Raw genomic sequence first — 22,646 nt, 5'->3', positions numbered from 1 at the left:
TTATTAAAATGCATTAAATAAGATTTCTCAGGCCATTTTCAACTTTGCAGTGACAAAGAAAACAAATTAGGTTCAGCACCCCCCATTGACAAAACTATTGTGAAAGATTTCATTTTTATTGGAATTCCGTGATTCAGCTGTCAATTTGTTCCTCAAAAATCTGCTGATTTACTAAAACAGTTAGTGTTTGACAAATTATTGCCAAGTTTAAGCAGCAATGATGCATTCTGGGGTATTAAATCAAATGAACATGCATTACATGGTGAAAATGTGCAATATGAAGAGTTTGTCTGATAAAAAAAAACCTGAAACATGGATTCAGTGGTGGTAAATTATGATCTGGCTTTGAAACGTCATACATTGGCAATGATGGTCTACCAGTACAACATATGAAATAGTTTAATAAACATAAATAGAAGGCTGTTACATAGTGTTACATGATCTCAAACAAGTAGGTACATCTGATTGTGGCTGACCCGAGGAGACAGTTAAGTGACAATAGTGAGCGATTTTATAGGAAATGGTTAAAATAGCAGAAGATAAAAGGGATGCGTTTCATCTTCACAGGAAATCCAGATCTTGTCAAGGATGGACATCTCTGTAGAAATCAGCCAGACACCACTGAAAGCTTCCGCCAGTAACCTCACTCAGGTGGCCATGCTGAGCTGCAGACGTGAGTTCTTCGCATATAGTCATTTTATTCGACATTTTATCATGGGAACACTTTGTCCAAACACACTTTCTAAATAGGTGGTCTACTCTCAGAGGTAGTGACCGTCTCATTTTAGACACGTTTCTGAATTCTATATCGAAGCTTTTTTTTTTTTTAAGAACCTTGACAGATGTAGCCCAGTGTTACTGACCGATATTTCAGATTTAATTATCGCTGGATGTCATCACACTCCTCTTCATCTGAGTAACTGGTCATATGGGCTTTATTCTCAGCTCCAGCACTTCAGACTTATCCGCATTACTGCCATGCTTGAGTGAAGTGAAAACTCCCACTAGATGTGACTCAGCATGACTAGGAGCTGTTTATTTTTTGTTTATTTGGTTGATTTTTTTTTTGCTTGTGTGTTTTCAGGATCTTCATTGTCTCAAAGTAAAAAATGCACTAGTCAGATAAGTGTGCAGATGTTGGGCAACATCAGCGTGAACCTGTTTCCCTGGCTACGGCACACACACAGGCGAGACATGCATCTGTACATCTGTCTGTTAATCTGTATGAACAACTGTCTGTCTGTATGTATCTGTTAACCTGTTTGACTGTATGGCTGTATTTGTGTGTTAGCTTGTCTGTCTGAATCGATCAATGTTTCTGTCTCACTTCGATGTCTGTCTGGTGTCTTTCCATCAGTTTGTCTCTGTCTTTCCGTCCGTCTGTCTGTTTCTCTCCACCTGTCTTTCTGTCTGGGTGTGTGTGTTTGTCTGTCTTTCCTACTTAGCGCTCTAGTCCTCTGTCTGCTTGCCTTTCTGGCTTTTCTGTCCGTTTATGTCCAGCTGTCTGTCTGTTTCTCTCTTTCTGTGTATCTGTCAGAATATTAGTGTGCACGTCTGTGTGTCGGCCTTTCTGTCTCAGTTGTTCTGTGTGCGTGTTCTCTCTGTCTCTCAGTTTTGATCTGTCTGTCTGACTATAATACACCACTCTGCCTGTATGTTGTTAAAGCTCATCTGTCTCTCTCTAGGCTCAGTGATCCTTCTAGCTGGTTTCAGTTCGTACAGAAGCAGAAAAGTGCGGATCAGGTGGAACTGTGGCTTACAAACCCGCTCCATCTGAGCTTCACCGTCACCAATGTCTCCCTGAGCCAGCCTTCACCTCGGCTCTTCAGGGTAACAGGAACAACATTCAACAAGACTACTTTGCTTGTTTCCTTTGCTTTTGCGTGACTCATCCATGTTTTGTTTTTGCAGTACTTTGTCTGCTTCTTTTATGGGCTGGTCTTAAACAGTGCACGCCTTAAACGTGTCGTTCAACTGTAAAGTAAAACCCCACGTCTTCATTTATTCCTCTGTAGATAGTAAATGTCAGCAAGTCAGTGGGCGTGGCCTCCGGGTGCTGGAAGCTGTTGAAGCTCCATCTCCTAAACAAAACTTTACCACTCAATATGGTTGCCGTGGTAACAGTCAGCACCAGCCTGGGCTTTTCATTGGAGCTGCGTGTCCATGCCTCATCTACAGGGTCAAAGGTCAGGGTTTATGACTTGATATTCTATCTTAATATTGGAGTATTTGTACTGATCTGTGCGTCTTCATTCAGAGGGGGGAGGTGGTGTTTGAGGGCGGTGGTGAGTGTGAACAGCTCTGTCCTCTACGCCTGTCCAGGACGGGTGAGTTCAGAAGGCCATCAAGCAAGTTTTGTTGTAATTATAAGGACAAAGTGTGTACATGGAAGTACACAAGTATGAAGTGCTGTGTGTGTGTGACAGGACGTTTAGAGTGGCAGCAGTCTCTCCTTTCGGAATCCTTTTCTTCCTTGTGGAAGACAGACAGCAGTTTGGCGTCAGCGCTCTGTAGCCGCTGGCAGCGTAGTAAAGAGCTCTCCTGCAGGTACGTGTACACACACACACACACACACACACACACACACACAAGTTGATTTGTACTTTATTTGATTTTTGAACTATATAAACACGCGCGCACACACACACACACACACACACACACACACACACACACACACACTTTCTCTGTGTATTATTGTTTGTTTGTGTGTGTGTGTGTGTAGATGGCCCAGGCTTCCCACAGAACGTGCTACCGCACTAGATTTTGGAGCAACACCAGTCAACGAGAGCAAGGTATATGCATGCGTACGCACTCACTCACTCACTCTCACACGTGCGCGCATGCACACAGAGCTCATCCTTCCATGAATCAATCTTTTAAAGTTTTAATCCAACTTCAGTTTTCCCTGTGGAATTACCGAAAAATTTAAAATCGCATCTTTACGTTTATTTCTTCAGATTAAAAACTTTACTCTGAAAAATCCAACCGGTTCTGTGGTTTCGGTGGACATCCGCACCCTTTCCTCGTATCCGGCTCCGCTTGATGCGTTAGACCTTCTCACCAAGTGGTACGTAATCACACAAGCATGCTTTACTAATGAGACTAATTTATTAATTTTGGGGGAAAAAAAACCCTAATTGAAGTGACATTTTGTGAGAGAACTTCCTATGAGGATTTATTTGTTTAAATGTATACTTTCCAGGTTTAACATCAGTCCTTTCTCAGTGAACATCACTACAGCGGAGTTTTCTCTGCTGCCTACTGATCAGCAGGTAAGAGAAATACTTTGAGGAATTAAATGACCAAAACGTGTTCAGTTTCTTTGGCGCTACGTGGCTAATGCCGTTAATAAGTAAGGCAAATGTTTAGCATCATCACGCTCGTTTCAAGTGATCCAGGAAAGAAGGCTCGTAAATAAAATCTGGATTGTAAGTGAAATGCAATGCTGTTCATGTGTTCAGTCTTGGGAAGTGCACGGAAGCGGCAGCGTGCAGAGGCTCGTGCTGCAGCCGTGGGAAACGAGGACTGTGTCTGTAGCGTACACACCGACTGGGCACAAACCCGTCACCTCCGTTCTCCTCATCAGGTATGTCCATGAATGAGTTTATTTTTTATTTCTGGCATTGTATCTGCAGTATTCACATTGATAATCCATATTTCATTGTGGTGTCATTCCAGAGTAGTAGTATTATGGTATTGATATTTTTTTAACCATATTATTCCATGTTATTTTAATATTAATTAGTATTTTATTAACTGCATGTATGCAACTCCTCCTCTGCATTCTTAGGAATAACTTGACGGTCTTCGACCTGGTTTTGGTGAAAGGTTTTGGGGCGAAGGAGCTCCTGCGTGTTGGGGGGAAACTGCCTGGTCCTGGAGCATCCCTGCGCTTTAACGTTCCTCAGTCCACCCTGATGGAGTGCAGAAACGGTGAGACTGTACACTGAAATCAGTCCACTTCTTAATCATATTCGCACGTGGTACAGTGCAGTGTGTTTGAATCTGCTGTCTTGTGGCTGTGTGTCTCAGGTATGCGCAGTCACCTCAGCAAGCCTCTGTTTGCCATCCAGAAGAGTTTTAAAGTGGAGAACGCAGGTGAGCTTCCTCTCACCGTCATGTCCATGAACATTAACGGCTATAGATGCCAAGGCTTCGGGTTTGAGGTGCTGCAGTGCCGGTCCTTCCATGTCGACTACAACTCCTCCTCCGAGATCACCATTGCGTAAGTTTTTACACCTGGTTTTCTAAAATGATATCAGCACTGTGTTAAAGAGGGCGGGGTTATGTTTTAATTTACTGAGGGAATCACGGACATGACAGGATTTCTGAAAGAAATTTGATTTAGAAATGTTTGTCGTGTTCACTACGACCTAAAATAAACGTAATGTGTCAGGATAAATAAAGGTTTACTGATCATATTAGCATTGTTGCGCTGCTTAGCAAGAAAACACAATCCTTGTGTCCAAAATCACTCTCTACTCACTATATAGTGAGGTCACCATTTTGTAATGCTGTCTGAATGTATAGTGAGAATTATTGCATCTTGTATAGTGCACTCAAAGTATCCCACAGTGCATCATGAAAAGTAGTGTGCAACCAATGGTCACTAACCAAGTAATATATCCCATCATGCATATATGTGCCAAGTAATATATCCCATATGCTGAAAGAAATCAAAAGCCTCAAATTTGATTTAAAAGAAGGCAGCGGCAAAGAAGAAAGTATTCAGCCTTGATTTTAAAAGAACTGAAAGATGCAGCAGACATGACGTACTTTGTATTTATTAATGTGGGAAATACGCTCAGCATAATGCGTATTTATCACAAAAATACATACAGTGGTGCTTGATAGTTTGTGAACCCTTTAGAATTTTCTGTATTTCTGCATAAATATGACCTAAAACAACATCAGATTTTCACACAAGTCCTAAAAGTAGATAAAGAGAATCCATTTAAACAAATGAGACAAAAATATTATATTTGGTCATTTATTTACTGAGGAAAATGATCCAATATTACATATCTGTGAGTGGCAAAAGTATGTGAACCTCTAGGATTAGCAGTTAATTTGAAGGTGAAATTCGACTCAGGTGTTTTCAATCAATGGGATGACAATCAGGTGTGAGTGGGCACCCTGTTTTATTTAAAGAACAGGGATCTATCAAAGTCTGATCTTCATAACACATGTTTGTGGAAGTGTGTCATGGCGCAAACAAAGGAGATTTCTGAGGACCTCAGAAAAAGCCTTGTTGATGCTCATCAGGCTGGAAAAGGCTACAAAACCATCTCTAAAGAGTTTGGACTCCACCAATCCACAGTCAGACAGATTGTGTACAAATGGAAGAAATTCAGGACCATTGTTACCCTCCCCAGGAGTGGTCGACCAACAAAGATCACTCTAAGAGCAAGGCGTGTAATAGTCGGCGAGGTCACAAAGGACCCCAGGGTAATTTCTAAGCAACTGAAGGCCTCTCTCACATTGGCTAATGTTAACGTTCATGAGTCCACCATCAGGAGAACACTGAACAACAATGGTGTGCATGGCAGGGTTGCAAGGAGAAAGCCACTGCTCTCCAAAAAGAACATTGCTGCTCGTCTGCAGTTTGCTAAAGATCACGTGGACAAGCCAGAAGGCTATTGGAAAAATGTTTTGTGGATGGATGAGACCAAAATAGAACTTTTTGGTAAAAATGAGAAGCGTTATGTTTAGAGAAAGGAAAACACTGCATTCCAGTATAAGAACCTTATCCCATCTGTGAAACATGGTGGTGGTAGTATCATGGTTTGGGCCTGTTTTGCTGCGTCTGTGCCAGGACGGCTTGCCATCATTGATGGAACAATGAATTCTGAATTATACCAGCGAATTCTAAAGGAAAATGTTAGGACATCTGTCCATGAACTGAATCTCAAGAGAAGGTGGGTCATGCAGCAAGACAACAACCCTAAGCACCAAGTCGTTCTACCAAAGAATGGTTAAAGAAGAATAAAGTTAATGTTTTGGAAAGAATCTGAAGCAAACATTTCATGTGAGGAAACCCACCAACATCCCAGAGTTGAAGCTGTTCTGTACAGAGGAATGGGTGTTCACAGCGAAAGCAAAAACATGGCTGACTTCTGAATGACTCCTATTTGTATAAATAGGGGACTACATGGGTGGCAAAATGTAGTGTTTTTTGTTTTTTTTTCCTGCCATGGAAGTGCACTTGTATACTGAGGAGGAAGCAATTTGCATTACAGCCGTGAATGAGGATTCAAAATGGCATTAATTTTACAGCATGGATAGCGATAACGACAGTGTTCACAGCGAAAGCGAGTTTTACTACCCTGAGGAAGACAAAATTAAAGAAAACATTTCAGGAGAAATCTAAAAACCTCCTAACTTGCTAAGTTTGATCTCATTAGTTAATGAGGCCCATTTTGGACCATGTTATCCTAATACATAATATTACGTGAGGTAAAAACTTTAAACCAGTACAATCTCTTCAAAGTTTCACCAAATGGCTTTATTTATGCAATATAAAGGTCATAATACTGTATAACTTTGGTCGAGCAAAAACATGGCTGAATCCTGAATGACTCAATTTTGTATAAATAGGGGACTATATAGGCGGCAAAATGTAGTTGTTTTTTTTTTCCCCTGCCATGGAAGTGCACTTGTATACTGAGGAGGAAGCAATTTGCATTACAGCCGTGAATGAGGATTCAAAATGGCGGCTCGGCTTGGTTTTCCCTTTCGGGCGCTCTTGTTTTTGTTAGAGTTTGGTAAAGAAAAAAATAGATATATTATTTACCAGCTTAAGGTCGGTCCGTATGGGGAAATACTGTGACCTCGGCCTTGAATACTAACCTCGGCCCAGAGGGCCTCGCTCAGTACTTTCAAGACCTCGGTCACGGTATTTCACAATACGGACCTCCCAGCTGGTAAATAACATATGTATTTATTCTTTTGAAAACCCACCAGCCGACTGATCTGGTACATTTTAATTGTGCAACAGTAATGACGTAAATAACGGTGCGACAGAGTAGTGTCAAAGTGTTTTTTCATTTTATCAGTGAGCTCACCTATATAGGAATTCCCTAGATAGGGAGTAGTGAACGAGTGAGTGATTTCGGACACGGGAAAAAAAACACACAGGATTACGGACTACAGAATATGTTTAAAAAAAAAAAGACATCCAGCTGCTTGTGTTTTCTCAGTGCTCTCATTTTCTGTCTCACTCTTGTTCCAGGTTCACTCCAGATTTCACGTCATCATGGGTAATCAGAGATCTGACGTTAATAACAGAGCGTGGCTCTTCTTTCCCCTTCACCCTCAACGTCACACTGCCACACCACATGCTGCCACTGTGCGCTCAGGTCGTCCCTGGGCCCAGCTGGGAGGAGTCCTTTTGGGTCGTCACACTCATCTTCACCTGGTTAGACGCACTCAAACACACACCTAGACACAATTCCAAGATAGTTTCAGCTTCGTGTGTGTGATAATGATGTGTTTTTTCTCCTGCTGTGTGTTGTGTGATTAGCTTCTCTTTGGCTGGAGTGTGTCTCATGGCTTTCCACCAGGCTCAGTTCATCCTGAGAGAGTTTTTCACTCAAACTCCACGCAACAACCATAACTCGAACCCTCGTGATAACAGCAGCCATAACACTCCCAATAACACCAGGTAACACTCATTACTTTAATAAAAGTACTCCGTTATCCAATAAAAAAGGAAAAAATTATCGATCTTTTTGTTCTGGACGTCTTCAGTTAAACACTGAATAAAAATAATGATTAAAATAAGAATTTTGAGGTTTTTTTTTTTTCCCTGAATGTCATTTAAAGTCTGTATGTGGGGTTGTTTTTGTTTATTTCCTCCTGCAGTAAAGGCAAAGGGAGCTGCAAAAGTTACTCTGACACAAGCCACACCTCTGATAAAGGGAAAGGGCGGGGCTCCACGGCCTTAGCCAACGGGACGGCTCGTTCTCAAACCTCCTCCAGGAAGAGCTCCGGAGGCTCCTCCCAGCCTCAGAAAAAACAAACACGAGTTTCATTCCTTTACCGATACAAAAGCAGCTCTGCAGCTAACCCGAATGCTGCGAATGCTAATTCTAACCCTCCGATGGATGAAGAGAGGGAGGAGCAGACGTTCGACCCCGACCCTGATGTCTGTAATAACAACAATAACGACGATACTTTAATTGAGTCGGTACTCCATGGGGAACAGAAAGAACAGATCAGGGAGGAAAAAACTTTACCAGGAGATATGTTTCCCATGGAAACGCTTCCTGGATTTCCTGAAAGTATCATAGCCAATCACATGCCTCAGGCTCATGTGGATGGACAGGTGGAGAGCAGGTCCAACCGACAGAGAGACGAGGAAAAAAGGGAAAACATGGACACTGAGGTATGTAGTTAGATCTTTGTCTCAAGTCAAAGCTTATAAAGCACCTGTGAAAACACACTCAGTGTGTTCTTTCCGTTCATACTTAGTAACGGCTTTTAGTCAGTATTTAAATAAAATGGTTATCAAATTCCCATCGCATAATAATAAATACCCTTTTGCATCAGCATAGACGCCATCTTGTTTATATCAGCACATTCATGACGGCTAACGTGTGTTCCTGATCTTCTCGTGTCTAGCCGAGAGAGAGTGACGGCTCTCAGAAGAAGAGAGCGGAGAAGGACTCTGAGCTCGCAGCGTCTACTTCCAACACCAAAATGAAGAAAAACTCAGGAAAGAATCGCAGGAAGCCTGTTGAAATCATACCAGGGTGAGTGGGTTCACACACATCAGTAAACAAGGACTAATCCAGTAAAGCATCCTGATATCGGGGGCGGGGGGGGAACCCGATGAGATGTTTGTGAAGCGCGTCCATTATTTTTTGCTGATAGAAGCACATCTCTCACTTTTGGCACAAACAGATGGGTTTTCTTGCTTCCTTACAGTAAAGAAAACACATTTACAGCTAATTTTGTTTGGTTCACAAACACACAGGGTTAACGGATTGGATATTGGAAAAGGCTGACGTCTTAAGGCCAATTTATGGTGACAACCCAGTCCTCGCAGACGGTGCCGCAGATGGCGTCTGCGTAGCCCCCCCCACCTTCGCAGACACTCTGCGCGCACCTCCCAAAAATTGTGACCACTGCAGACAGCCTCGCAGACAGCGTCGCAGACAAGAGGGCTCTGATTGGTCCACTCTACATCCGCTGTACACGCACTTCCGCTTCCCTACTTTCCCGGTTTGGTTTGTTTTCACGACCGCCATTTTTAAAAACACGAGCGAAGATGGAGCAGCACGAAGAACGGTTGATCGAGGACGTGAGGAAGTACGTACATCTATACGACTCCAGTTCTAGTCAGTATAAGTAACCGGAGGATAAACACTCCACTAACCACACCCACCAACTACTCCTAGCGATTTCGCGACTTCGCGTCCCCTTGCGTTGTGGCGGTGAATAACATCGCGCACGCCTATTACTCCCCGCTCAACGATAAATTACAACTGTCTGCGAAAAGCTATCTGCGAAAGCCTTGTCGCAAGAGCATGCAGAGGCCCTTAGAGGGCATCGTGATCTTGCTCTGTTCATTTAAAACGTTTCCTCATACTGTAGCCTGTAATGGCCCTTTTCCACTACCCTTTTTCAGCTCACTTCAGCCCGACACGGCTCGCGTTTCCACTACCTCAGAGCAGCACGACTCAGCTCGCTTCAGCCCTACTGAGCACCCAAAACTCGCATGGTTTTGGAGTGGGGCTGAAGCGAGCCAAACCGAGCCGAGTGGGGCTAGGGGCGTGAGGAGACACTCCCCTGTGCACTGATTGGTGAGGAGTGTCCTCACATGCCCACACACGCCCCGCGAGCACACTGGGATCTGTAAACACCATAAACCCGGAAGAAGAAGAATTACTTATTACGAGAATTTCTGAAGCCTTATGCGCCTCGCCTCATCTATACGCTCTTGCCAGTATCTGTTGGCGTTGTCGGTGACAACAAGCCACAGCACCAAGACCAGCAACACTAACGACTCCATGTCCTCCATGTTTATTGTTTACTATCCGGGTCGTGAGACTACCGCTTAAAAGATCACTGATGTCACTGTTTGCGCCGCCTAACGACATCACGTGACATCCACCCACTTTCGCTAACTCCGCCCAATGTGTCCACCCACTTCCAGCCAGCACGGTTCAGCGCGGTTGTAGTTGAAATGCAACTCCAACAGCCCCGCTCAGCTCGACTCAGCACGGCACGGCTCAGCCCGACTCAGCCGCGTTTGTAGTGGAAAAGCGGCATAAGTCACATCAATTCTATACGACTCGACGTTATTTGGAAATATCTGCTGAGCCAAAACAGTGATCTCGTCATTCTTGTTGTCGTAGTTACGTACCAACTTTCGATCAAGAACTCTAACTCATAACTTAAGAGCTATAAGCAGTCCTGAGATTCAACCTCACAGCCTTCCAGAGAGCCACGACTGGACTCTTGAGCAACATACGAAACCCTGTCTTGACCTTCATGACTTTTTATATTAATTCATATCACTGACGAACCCACAGGCTCCCTGAGAGTGGTACTATGATGATGACGGAGATTGAGCGGGAACCCGAGTACAGAGAACCTCGTAGCGTAGCTCGAACCCGCAACCACTCAGCCAGCGTGAAGCTGGAGATCCCCAAAGCAGCAACAGCGGTGGAGAGTCCTCATAAACAAAATGGTGAGGAAATGCTTGATTCAGCATCACACGTTTTGTCATTTTGTTGCATTTTGACGCCTTAAAATGTATTTCCTGTTTTTATGAGAAGGATTTTGGGTACATGCAGGTGCAGTGAGTTACACTGTGTGCCTCTGTGTTTTTGTTCAGGTGTGTGTTTGGCCAGACCCCGGCGGAAGGCCCCAGAGCGACGGCTTCAGTGGGAGTCAGGCTCGGATTCAGGCAGCTCATCAGGCAGCGTCAGGGCCAGCAGGGGATCATGGGGCAGCTGGAGTAGCGTGGAGGGAGAGAAAGACCCCAGCAGAGCACGACAGAGTGAGACATGCACTCGGACACGCAGCCATAGACATAGAGCGTGCATGTGTGCGCGCGCACACAGGGTGTATTAGAATATCATAAATACAAATGTGGGCGGCACGGTGGTGTAGTGGTTAGTGCTGTCGCCTCACAGTAAGAAGGTCCGGGTTCGAGCCCCGTGGCCGGCGAGGGCCTTTCTGTGCGGAGTTTGCATGTTCTCCCCGTGTCTGCGTGGGTTTCCTCCGGGTGCTCCGGTTTCCCCCACAGTCCAAAGACATGTAGGTTAGGTTAACTGGTGACTCTAAATTGAGCGTAGGTGTGAATGTGAGTGTGAATGGTTGTCTGTGTCTATGTGTCAGCCCTGTGATGACCTGGCGACTTGTCCAGGGTGTACCCCGCCTTTCGCCCGTAGTCAGCTGGGATAGGCTCCAGCTTGCCTGCGACCCTGTAGAACAGGATAAAGCAGCTACAGATAATGAGATGAGAAATACAAATGTGTGCTAGAACTGTTATTAGCTTTTAGTAATGTGTGTCCTCACTGTTCAGTACCATAATTGTGTGTGTATTTCAGGAGAGCCAGTTCAGTACATGTACCCAAGCGACCGTGATTGTTACCCGCCAATGAACTGCACCTTTAAAACTCAAAGGTAAAGGTACAATCTAAAAAATTAAGATTGTAACGACACCAAGTTTACATTTCACATTTTCCTGTAAGTGAACAGCATGTTAATGTTGTGCGTGTTCTAGCATGAACAATCTGTACGTGAACCCTGAAACTCCAGCTCTCTCTCCAAGCTTTGCTGATGTAGCTGCAGGTGTGGAGAGAAGTTCAGGTGAGCACTAAAAGTGGGTTGTTTTTATTATTATGATGTAGATGATAACGAAAAGAATTAAACTTCACGATGAAGTGTTTAACTGATATTGAATGGTGTTGTGTCCTCAGACTCGGGTGGTGCATACATGCAGGAGGAGACGTGGTCTGCACCTTCGGTTCCTCTGACCAATGGTTTCAGGTACAACATGCCAGAACCGCGTGGCACCTACAACCAGAACGCCAACTCCAACCCCTTTACCGGGTATGGCACGCACACACACCTCACACACGGTTTCATGATTTATGGTATGAATGAATGGATGCATAAATAGATGGACACCTCAGTAGACAGGTAGGCATGCAGAGAGGTGAGTGAACTGATGGATGGATGGTTGGATATGGATATATAAATAGACAGGCGGGTGGATGGATGATGGTTAAATGGATCGATGGATGTTGGATGAGAAGATGCTGGTTGGATTGCTGGATGGGAGTTGAACAAATTTAATGCTGGCTGAGTGAATAGATGTGTGATAGATGGGTTGATGGATGGAGAGTAGATTAACAGGTTGCTGGTTGGATGAATAGACTGATGGGTGATTGATTAGATAGAAGCAAGTCAGATGGATGGTTGTTGGATAATTGAGTGGATGGAGTGTGTGTGTATGTGTGTTTGTTGATCATCTTATCTGCTCTTTCTAGAAGTTTCTTGTGGAATAACGCAGCCAGTCAGTGCAGCAACCCGTATTCCTACTGCCCCCCAAATAACTACATGCTATCAGGTAAATCTCTCTCATTCATATATATATTAGTGCTGTCAAGCAATTAAAATATTTAATCGCGATTAATGTCGCGACTGTCATAGTTAACTCGCGATTAATCGCAATTTAAGCACACATTTTTGTCACATGAAAAACCATTGTAATTCTCTTATCAGCATAAAAAAGTGAATGGGCTTGCTCACCGCTCGAACTACGGGGGTACTCGGGGGATCCAAGATCCCCTGAAACAGACATGAGATCCCTTGAAAACATGATTTGGGAAATGTTGGATGGTCTCTAAAATATTGGCAAAATGATGTTTATTGGCATAGCAATCATGTGTAACGGGAAGCATTTGCATATCCGAAGTGTTGTGTTTACATCAAAGATAAAATAAACCGATATGACAACGACTGCTGCTGCCAGGTTGGGGACACAAACTAGTAGAAAGGAAGTGTGCCAACAGTGGAGATCTGCGCGATGGAGATCCGCGGTGGAGCGCGCGCTTGTCTCAGAACGCGCGATGGAGATCCGCGCTCTGAGGCAAGCGCAAGCACACACCCCCCGAAGGGAAAAAAAGGGACACCCCCCCCCCCCCCTCCCGAAAATATCGGCATAGTTCGAACACTGGTTGTACCAATGTTTTTTTTTTTTTATTGCAGAGCATAACACGTCTTGTCACAGCCACTGCAAAGTCAGGCTGGAGCCGCCGATGGGAAAACGAAACCTAAGCCGAGCACCGTGGCTCTTCGTCCCGAGGCGCAGGGCGAGCGCGCCCTGCCCGCGCTGGTTCTTTGGGGGGAGGGCAGAGGACTCTGGCTGTGCAGGGCGTGGCATTACAGTCTAGCTGCTATCGTTTTTCTAAGCAAAGTCTCTGTTCCAAGTTCCTGGCAGTTTCAAAAGCTTATGAAAAACCTACATCATGTCACAGAGCGTTAATCTCGCGATAAAAAAATTATCGCCGTTAAAATTGAGTCAGGTTAACGCGATAATAACGCGACATTTTTGACAGCACTAATATATACATCATTATGTTAGAATAGGAACAGAATATTTCATCAGGCTTTTTTTTTGTCCATCTAAGGGAACGGAAATTACCAGAACAGCTTCCCGTGCCGTGAGACTCAAACACAGGCCGGATGGAGTGAGGAAACACCACATGAGGTCACTTCCTCTTGGGACATGACCAGCTGTGTGGGCAGCAAGGTAAGCTTCCAGAATATTCCACTGTTCTGAAAGGCACGCCTTCTGGAGGTCACCTTCTCAATCATATATCATCATAATTGATAACACAGTCATTTGCATATCACAAAAGTATTCAGTGACTGTTATCCAAGATCCAATCTTAGAAGTTAGATATTTTCTCTCTCTCTCTCAGCCCTATTTCTCAGGCACTCGGAGTCTGTCTCCAATCTCCTCCAGTCTGTTCGGCTCTATCTGGACTCCTCAGAGCGAGCCGTATCAGAGCCACTTTCACGCTGAGCGCTCCGTGCCCGTCTCTCCAGTGTCTCCCTGCCCACCAGAGCCACTTCCCTCTAAGCACTTCTCCAGCTTCAACCCATTCGGCCCCCACATGAACCTGGACATCTGGAACAACTCTGCTTCGAACCGCAGCTCCAACTCCCAGCTCTCCAATGACTCAGGCTACTGCGCAGACGCGTGACTGTGCAGGCCTGGAGCTCCACCCACCACATAACGAAACGACGAAGACAAACATAAGAATGTGGTTTTATTGATGACGGAGGAAAAAATGTGAATGTTCTTTTCTTTTCTGTTTTATGTTCCATTTTTTCCTCAACAGGATTCTGTTTGTGCAAAATTTAAGCTTTTTGTTGTATATTTTTCTAGATGTTTTGCAAACTTGATCATAAAAAATAAAAAAAAAAAGTTTTGTACTGCGCTTGTCCTCACTTTTTATTTTAGAAATACATGACTCGGCTTATTTCAGGAATATCTTTTCCCCCCAGCGTTTGAGTTTATTTCCCATTCCCTTAAACATTACACATTTTTTGTTTCCTCATGAAGCGTTAACGAGCGAAAAATCTCAATCATGCTCTTGAATCATAAACACGAATGGCTGACTATTTTTTGCAGCTATTAACTTTGGCAGAGTAAAGCGTGGCATGATGGGAGAAAATAGGTAGCTGGACATCTTGTGAAAAAAAATCTGTCCAGAATTCACACCATGTTCTGTCTATCGTGCACAAGCTATGACATCATTTTCAAGTATAAAAGTGTGGAAAGGAAAAATCCAGCACACCACTAATGTCCCATAATGTAGATGAGGAGATGAAAACTCCCCATAATTCACTTTGTAATGAAGGGGGAGATGTGTGTTAGTGTTCAGCGTGCGCCTGTAAGTAATGGGGTCATAATATACAAGTGATTGAGGCGCGGGGCATTTTCAAGGTGTGTATTTATTAATATAATTTACATTCCTTGGTGAGGGTAAAAGTGTAGACGATTCTGAAGCTTTAATATCACTATGATTTGGACCTTGTTAAAGAACTTAATACAGCATTCAACATGAAGTATATGATCTTGGAAGCAAATTATACTAAATTCTACATAGATTATAGATATTATGTAATTCTACACTCACTGGCCTCTTTAATAGGAACTTGTTCTTCATTCTAAGATTCCTGTTCTTGGCTGCAGGAGTGGAACCCAATGTGGTCTTCTACTGTTGCATACTGAGATGCTTTTCTGTTCACCACAGTTGTAAAAAAGTTGCTATGAATTACGATATCCTTCCTGGCAGCTCAAACCAATCTGGCCATTTTCTTCTGACCTGTCTTACCAGCAAGGTGTCTGTTTCCACCCACAGAACTGTCACTCAGTGTTTTTTCACACCATTCTGTGTAAACTCTCGAGACTGTTGTGTGTGAAAACCCCAAGAGATCAGCAGTTTCTGAAATACTCAAACCGGTCCATCTGGCTCAAACCAACACCCATACCCCAGTGAAAGTCACACTTTGAGATCGCAATTTTTCCCATTCTGATGTTTGAAACGAACATTAACTGAGGCTCCTGATTTGTATCTGCATGATTTTATGCATTGTACTGCTGTCAAGGGATTGGCTGATTAGAGATCTGCATAAAACAGCAAGTGGATAGGTGTTCCTAATAAAGTTCTGACACTTTAATATTGTTTATTAAGAGATGCATTCAAGTGCAAAATCTTGAATTCTTTATCAAAGACATATTGTGGATTTTAAGAAAAAATCAGTAAATCATCTTTCGGCTGCTCCTGTTAGGGGTCGCCACAGCAGATCTGTTCCACTGTTGATTTGGCATAGATTTTACACCAGATGCCCTTCCTGATGCAACCCTCCCCAGTCTATCCAGACTTGGGACTGGCACAAAGTATGTACTGGCTTGTACAACCCCAGTGGCTGGGTATTTTAACTAATCTACATGTCTTTGGGGGAAACTGGAGCACCCAGAGGAAACCCACACAGACACTAGGAGAACATGCAAACTCCACACAGAAAAGCCCCCTGTCGGCCATGGGATTTGAACCCGGAACCTTCTTGCTGTGAGGTGACAGTGCTAACCACTACACCACCATACTACCCAAGATATATTTGTAAATAATTTTTAAAAACACACACTCGTTAAAGGTACCGTATGTATACACCTGGACCTCACACCTGTATGTGCTTGTTGAACATCCTGTTCCAGATTTATCCCCCCTTTGCTATGATAGTAAGCTCCATTCTTCTGAGAAGGCTTTCCAGTAGAGTTTGGAGTGTCGCTCTGAGGATTTGTGTTTGATCAGGCACTGATGGTGAAGTGGTCTGGGGTGTACAGTAGTCCGTGTTCCAGTTCATCGGGGTTTAGTGGGGTTGAGGTCTCCAAACTTGTCTTCCAACCATGTTTTCATGGTGCTTGCTTTGTGCACAGGGGCATTGTTATGCTAGAACAGATTTTGGCCTTTCAGTTTCCAGTGACGTTTGATACAATGGTGTACTTCTGATTTTGTAGCAGCAGTCTGGGTGAGAAGAATATGGATGTCATAGCTAGGGGTGCACAAACTTTTGGCCCTGCGAGTGTGTGTCTGTGTGTATGCACACACAGTTGTGTCTGTACTCTGTAATGTACACTCTCAGAGATTGAGACACTAGGTGGATAACGGCCAACAAGTATCATCCACTGAAGCCATTTGGCCGCCATCTTACCACTCACATCGCGTGTATTTGGTTTAGGTGTTAAACCATCGTATCCAGGGGCGGTACGGTGGTGTAGTGGTTAGCGCTGTCGCCTCACAGCAAGAAGGTCTGGGTTCGAGCCCTATGGCTGGCAAGGGCCTTTCTGTGTGGAGTTTGCATGTTCTCCCCGTGTCCGCGTGGGTTTCCTCCGGGTGCTCCAGTTTCCCCCACAGTCCAAAGGCATGCAGGTTAGGTTAACTGGTGACTCTAAATTGACCGTGAGTGTGAATGGTTGTCTGTGTCTATGTGTCAGCCCTGTGATGACCTGGCGACTTGTCCAGGGTGTACCCCGCCTTTCACCAGTAGTCAGCTGAGATAGGCTCCAGCTTGCCTGCGACCCTGTAGAACAGGATAAAGCGGCTAGAGATAATGAGATGAGATGAGACCATCGTATCCAATCAAACTTGTCCCAAGAAAAGTATCTCCTGACCCCCCATTACCTCTTCTTATTTTCTCAACTTTACCCCCATTCCTTACATATCTTTATTGTGTTCCCCTGCACTGTTATAGTTTCCCCCCCCTTTTCCAGTCCAGTCTCTGATCATTTTTCTTTTTGAACAGCTCTTTTCTACTGTAATTATTTTTACGGAGATTATTTCAGTTTTCCTCTTATACAGTGTATTTTTCTCTCTCATATATTTCATCTATCTATCTATCTATCTATCTATCTATCTATCTATCTATCTAACACAACGGCTGTACAATACTACCTTTCTATTTTGGGCAGTTGTTGAAACAGGATTATTTTCTCATGTTATTTGTCATTTTCACTTCATTCTCATAGTCATGTCTTAACAGTGCCCTGTGATGACCTGGCAACTTGTCCAGGGTGTACCCCTCCTTTCACCCGTAGTCAGCTGGGATAGGCTCCAGCTTGCCTGCGACCCTGTAGAACAGGATAAAGCGGCTAGAGATAATGAGATGAGATGTCTTAACCGTGTTTATTGGTCACATAATTCACGGTCACAATATTCATGCAGCTTGCGACCAATAAATACTGTTAAGATGTGACTGTGAGAATGAAGTGAAAATGGCAAATAACATGAGAAAATAATCCTGTTTCAACTACTTCTTCTTCTTCTTCTTTTGGCTGCTCCCGATTAGGGGTCGCCACAGTGGATTTTTCATCTCCATTGCTCCGTCTTCCGCATCCTTCTCTACCACACCTGCCACTTTCATGTCCTCTCTCACCACATCCATGTATCTCCTCTTTGGTCTTCCTCGTTTTCGTGTGCCTGGCAGCTTCATCCTCAACATTCTCCTTCCAACATGCTCTGCATCTCTTCTCAGGATGTGCCCATACCATCTCAGTCTCATCTCTCTTAGCTTAATTCCCAAGCTCTCCACATGTGCTGTCCCTCTGATGTGCTCGTTCCTTATCTTGTCCAACCTCCCATCGCAAACCCTAACATCCTCAACTCCGCCACCTCCAACTTTGCCTCCTGTCTCTTCGTTAAGGGTACGGTCTCCAATCCATACATCACAGCTGGTCTCACTACTGTCTTATACATCTTACCTTTCACTTTTGCTGGGACTTTCCTATCACAAATGACTCCCGAAATCCTTCTCCAACTGCTCCACCCTGCCTTCACTCTCTTTCCCACCTCACTATTGCAGCCCCCATTTTCCTGCACAGTTGACCCCAGGTACTTGAATTCACCAACTTTTTTTTACGTCTACTCCTTGCATCTTCACTACACTCTCATCCCCATTCTCATTGATGCACATGTATTCTATTTTGCTACTGCTCACCTTCATTCCTCTTCATTCCAATGCACACCTCCATCTCTCCAAACCCAACTCAACCTCCTTTCTACTTTCACCACATACAGTGGGGCAAAAAAGTACAATCCTGATTCCAAAAAAGTTGGGACAAAGTACAAATTGTAAATAAAAATGGAATGCAATAATTTACAAATCTCAAAAACTGATATTGTATTCACAATAGAACATAGACAACATATCAAATGTCGAAAGTGAGACATTTTGAAATTTCATGCCAAATATTGGCTCATTTGAAATTTCATGACAGCAACACATCTCAAAAAAGTTGGGACAGGGGCAATAAGAGGCTGGAAAAGTTAAAGGTACAAAAAAGGAACAGCTGGAGGACCAAACTGCAACTCATTAGGTCAATTGGCAATAGGTCATTAACATGACTGGGTATAAAAAGAGCATCTTGGAGTGGCAGCGGCTCTCAGAAGTAAAGATGGGAAGAGGATCACCAATCCCCCTAATTCTGCGCCGACAAATAGTGGAGCAATATCAGAAAGGAGTTCGACAGTGTAAAATTGCAAAGAGTTTGAACATATCATCTACAGTGCATAATATCATCAAAAGATTCAGAGAATCTGGAAGAATCTCTGTGCGTAAGGGTCAAGGCCGGAAAACCATACTGGGTGTCCGTGATCTTCAGGCCCTTAGATGGCACTGCATCACATATAGGCATGCTTCTGTATTGGAAATCACAAAATGGGCTCAGGAATATTTCCAGAGAACATTATCTGTGAACACAATTCACCGTGCCATCCGCTGTTGCCAGCTAAAACTCTATAGTTCAAAGAAGAAGCCGTATCTAAACATGATCCAGAAGCGCAGACGTCTTCTCTGGGCCAAGGCTCATTTAAAATGGATTGTGGCAAAGTGGAAAACTGTTCTGTGGTCAGACGAATCAAAATTTGAAGTTCTTTATGGAAATCAGGGACGCCGTGTCATTCGGACTAAAGAGGAGAAGGACGACCCAAGTTGTTATCAGCGCTCAGTTCAGAAGCCTGCATCTCTGATGGTATGGGGTTGCATTAGTGCGTGTGGCATGGGCAGCTTACACATCTGGAAAGACACCATCAATGCTGAAAGGTATATCCAGGTTCAAGAGCAACATATGCTCCCATCCAGACGACGTCTCTTTCAGGGAAGACCTTGCATTTTCCAACATGACCATGCCAAACCACATACTGCATCAATTACAGCATCATGGCTGCGTAGAAGAAGGGTCCGGGTACTGAACTGGCCAGCCTGCAGTCCAGATCTTTCACCCATAGAAAACATTTGGCGCATCATAAAACGGAAGATACGACAAAAAAGACCTAAGACAGTTGAGCAACTAGAATCCTACATTAGACAAGAATGGGTTAACATTCCTATCCCTAAACTTGAGCAACTTGTCTCCTCAGTCCCCAGACGTTTACAGACTGTTGTAAAGAGAAAAGGGGATGTCTCACAGTGGGAAACATGGCCTTGTCCCAACTTTTTTGAGATGTGTTGTTGTCATGAAATTTAAAATCACCTAATTTTTCTCTTTAAATGATACATTTTCTCAGTTTAAACATTTGATATGTCATCTATGTTCTATTCTGAATAAAATATGGAATTTTGAAACTTCCACATCATTGCATTCCGTTTTTATTTACAATTTGTACTTTGTCCCAACTTTTTTGGAATCGGGGTTGTATTTAGTCAGCCACCAATTGTGCAAGTTCTCCCACTTAAAAAGATGAGAGAGGCCTGTAATTTTCATCATATGTACACTTCAACTATGAGAGACAGAATGGGGGAAAGAATTCAGGAAATCACATTGTAGGATTTTTAATGAATTAATTGGTAAATTGCTCGGTAAAATAAGTATTTGGTCACCTACAAACAAGCAAGATTTCTGGCTCTCACAGACCTGTAACAACTTCTTTAAGAGGCTCCTCTGTCCTCCACTCGTTACCTGTATTAATGGCACCTGTTTGAACTCGTTATCAGTATAAAAGACACTTGTCCACAACCTCAAACAGTCACACTCCAAACTCCACTATGGCCAAGACCAAAGAGCTGTCAAAGGACACCAGAAACAAAATTGTAGACCTGCACCAGGCTGGGAAGACTGAATCTGCAATAGGTAAGCAGCTTGGTATGAAGAAATCAACTGTGGGAGCAATTATTAGAAAATGGAAGACATACAAGACCACTGATAATCTCCCCCCGTGGGGTCAAAATGATCACAAGAACGGTGAGCAAAAATTCCAGAACCACACGGGGGGATCTAGTGAATGACTTGCAGAGAGCTGGGACCAAAGTAACAAAGGCTACCATCAGTAACACACTACGCCGCCAGGGACTCAAGTCCTGCAGTGCCAGACGTGTCCCCCCTGCTTAAGCCAGTACATGTCCAGGCCCGTCTGAAGTTTGCTAGAGAGCATTTGGATGATCCAGAAGAGGATTGGGAGAATGTCATATGGTCAGATGAAACCAAAATAGAACTTTTTGGTAAAAACTCAACTTGTCGTGTTTGGAGGAGAAAGAATGCTGAGTTGCATCCAAAGAACACCATACCTACTGTGAAGCATGGGGGTGGAAACATCATGCTTTGGGGCTGTTTTTCTGCAAAGGGACCAGGACGACTGATCCGTGTAAAGGAAAGAATGAATGGGGCCATGTATCGTGAGATTTTGAGTGAAAACCTCCTTCCGTCAGCAAGGGTATTGAAGATGAAACGTGGCTGAGTCTTTCAGCATGACAATGATCCCAAACACACTGCCCGGGCAATGAATGAGTGGCTTTGTAAGAAGCATTTCAAGGTCCTGGAGTGGCCTAGCCAGTCTCCAGATCTCAACCCCATAGAAAATCTTTGGAGGGAGTTGAAAGTCCGTGTTGCCCAGCGACAGCCCCAAAACATCACTGCTCTAGAGGAGATCTGCATGGAGGAATGGGCCAAAATACAGTGCCGTATTAAGCCAATGCGGTGCCCCTGGGCACTATACCTCAAGTGCCCCCCCCACCACCACCACCCTGCGTGCACGCGTTCAGTAACCTCCTGCACATACTCGCTCTACCTGGCTTAAAGTGGCTTCGCACATATCCTCCTCCCCGGGGTCTCCCTCGCTCCCATCTTCCTCAAGGGGATCCTCGTCATCGCCGACCCCTTGGCTAACACTGGCTGTGGTTGTAGCATCTCCCCGGCTAGTGCTAGCAGGGCCATCTCCCTCACTAGCATTGCTGATTTCACTAGCTTCGGCTTCAGCGCTGGTAGTGACAGCAGTTGTCGATGTTTTTATAAAAAAACGATCTAACACTGGAACATTTTTAATTGCAGCTACATGCCTGGAGTCTCTCTTTTTTTAATTTTCTCTTCGCACAACCACTCAATTGATGTCTGTCCATTTTTCATTTCTACCGTGGTTTTTAAAAAATTGATACATTTCACCGTAGGTGGACTGGCCCAACTGACAGGTTGAGGAAAGGGAGGTTAATGGTCACATAGGCCACTCTTGCTCAGAATTATGATTGTTGTTGTTGTTGTTGTTGTTCTTATGAAATTAGTGTTCATAATGAATTATATATGACTATTTAACAATGTCAAGTGTATAACCATTTTAAGTGTACAAACATTCACGAAAAATATTTTTAAAGTTTCTGTCATGTGGTGCCCCCCCACTGGCTGTGAGTGGTTGGTGCCCCTGGGCACTGTGCCGCAGGCCCATATAGTTAATCCGGCCTTGCCAAAATACCAGCAACAGTGTGTGAAAACCTTGTGAAGACTTACAGAAAACGTTTGACCTCTGTCATTGCCAACAAAGGGTATATAACAAAGTATTGAGATGAACTTTTGTGATTGACCAAATACTTATTTTCCACCATAATTTGCAAAAAAATTCTTTAAAAATCAGACAATGTGATTTTCTGGATTTTTTTTTTTCTCATTTTGTCTCTCATAGTTGAGGTATACCTATGATGAAAATTACAGGTCTCTCATCTTTTTAAGTGGGAGAACGTGCACAATTGGTGACTGACCTAAATACTTTTTTGCCCCACTGTATCACAATATCATCCGCAAACATCATGTTCCATGGTGACTCTTGCCTCACTTCTTCCGTTAAGCTATC

General features: G+C 43.8%; 1 protein-coding gene across 2 annotated transcripts in view; it reads left to right on the top strand.

The window, feature by feature from the left end:
• tmem131l (transmembrane 131 like) overlaps window positions 1-14,463 on the top strand; it is a 77,412-nt gene extending 62,949 nt beyond the window's left edge. The window contains exons 11-34 of one of the 2 annotated variants that reach the window (XM_060917109.1): window positions 568-673; window positions 1,085-1,187; window positions 1,686-1,830; window positions 2,016-2,186; window positions 2,258-2,327; window positions 2,427-2,547; window positions 2,726-2,795; window positions 2,961-3,070; window positions 3,206-3,275; window positions 3,465-3,589; window positions 3,794-3,936; window positions 4,036-4,228; window positions 7,235-7,420; window positions 7,526-7,666; window positions 7,867-8,389; window positions 8,626-8,756; window positions 10,542-10,699; window positions 10,847-11,011; window positions 11,565-11,640; window positions 11,789-11,826; window positions 11,937-12,069; window positions 12,510-12,589; window positions 13,653-13,774; window positions 13,947-14,463. In XM_060917109.1, the coding sequence (XP_060773092.1) occupies window positions 568-673; window positions 1,085-1,187; window positions 1,686-1,830; window positions 2,016-2,186; window positions 2,258-2,327; window positions 2,427-2,547; window positions 2,726-2,795; window positions 2,961-3,070; window positions 3,206-3,275; window positions 3,465-3,589; window positions 3,794-3,936; window positions 4,036-4,228; window positions 7,235-7,420; window positions 7,526-7,666; window positions 7,867-8,389; window positions 8,626-8,756; window positions 10,542-10,699; window positions 10,847-11,011; window positions 11,565-11,640; window positions 11,789-11,826; window positions 11,937-12,069; window positions 12,510-12,589; window positions 13,653-13,774; window positions 13,947-14,231 (3,465 nt within the window). In that variant the 3' untranslated portion in view covers window positions 14,232-14,463. Of the gene's footprint in view, window positions 1-567; window positions 674-1,084; window positions 1,188-1,685; window positions 1,831-2,015; window positions 2,187-2,257; window positions 2,328-2,426; window positions 2,548-2,725; window positions 2,796-2,960; window positions 3,071-3,205; window positions 3,276-3,464; window positions 3,590-3,793; window positions 3,937-4,035; window positions 4,229-7,234; window positions 7,421-7,525; window positions 7,667-7,866; window positions 8,390-8,625; window positions 8,757-10,541; window positions 10,700-10,846; window positions 11,012-11,564; window positions 11,641-11,740; window positions 11,827-11,936; window positions 12,070-12,509; window positions 12,590-13,652; window positions 13,775-13,946 lie in introns of both variants that reach the window. The other variant, XM_060917108.1, reaches the window with a different exon arrangement.
• The last annotated feature ends 8,183 nt before the right edge of the window (window positions 14,464-22,646 follow it).

This window comes from Neoarius graeffei, chromosome 3, assembly GCF_027579695.1.
Source record: "Neoarius graeffei isolate fNeoGra1 chromosome 3, fNeoGra1.pri, whole genome shotgun sequence".
NCBI lineage: Eukaryota > Metazoa > Chordata > Actinopteri > Siluriformes > Ariidae > Neoarius > Neoarius graeffei.
Note: the sequence above shows the minus strand (reverse complement) of the source record. Positions and strands in the feature narration are given on the sequence as shown.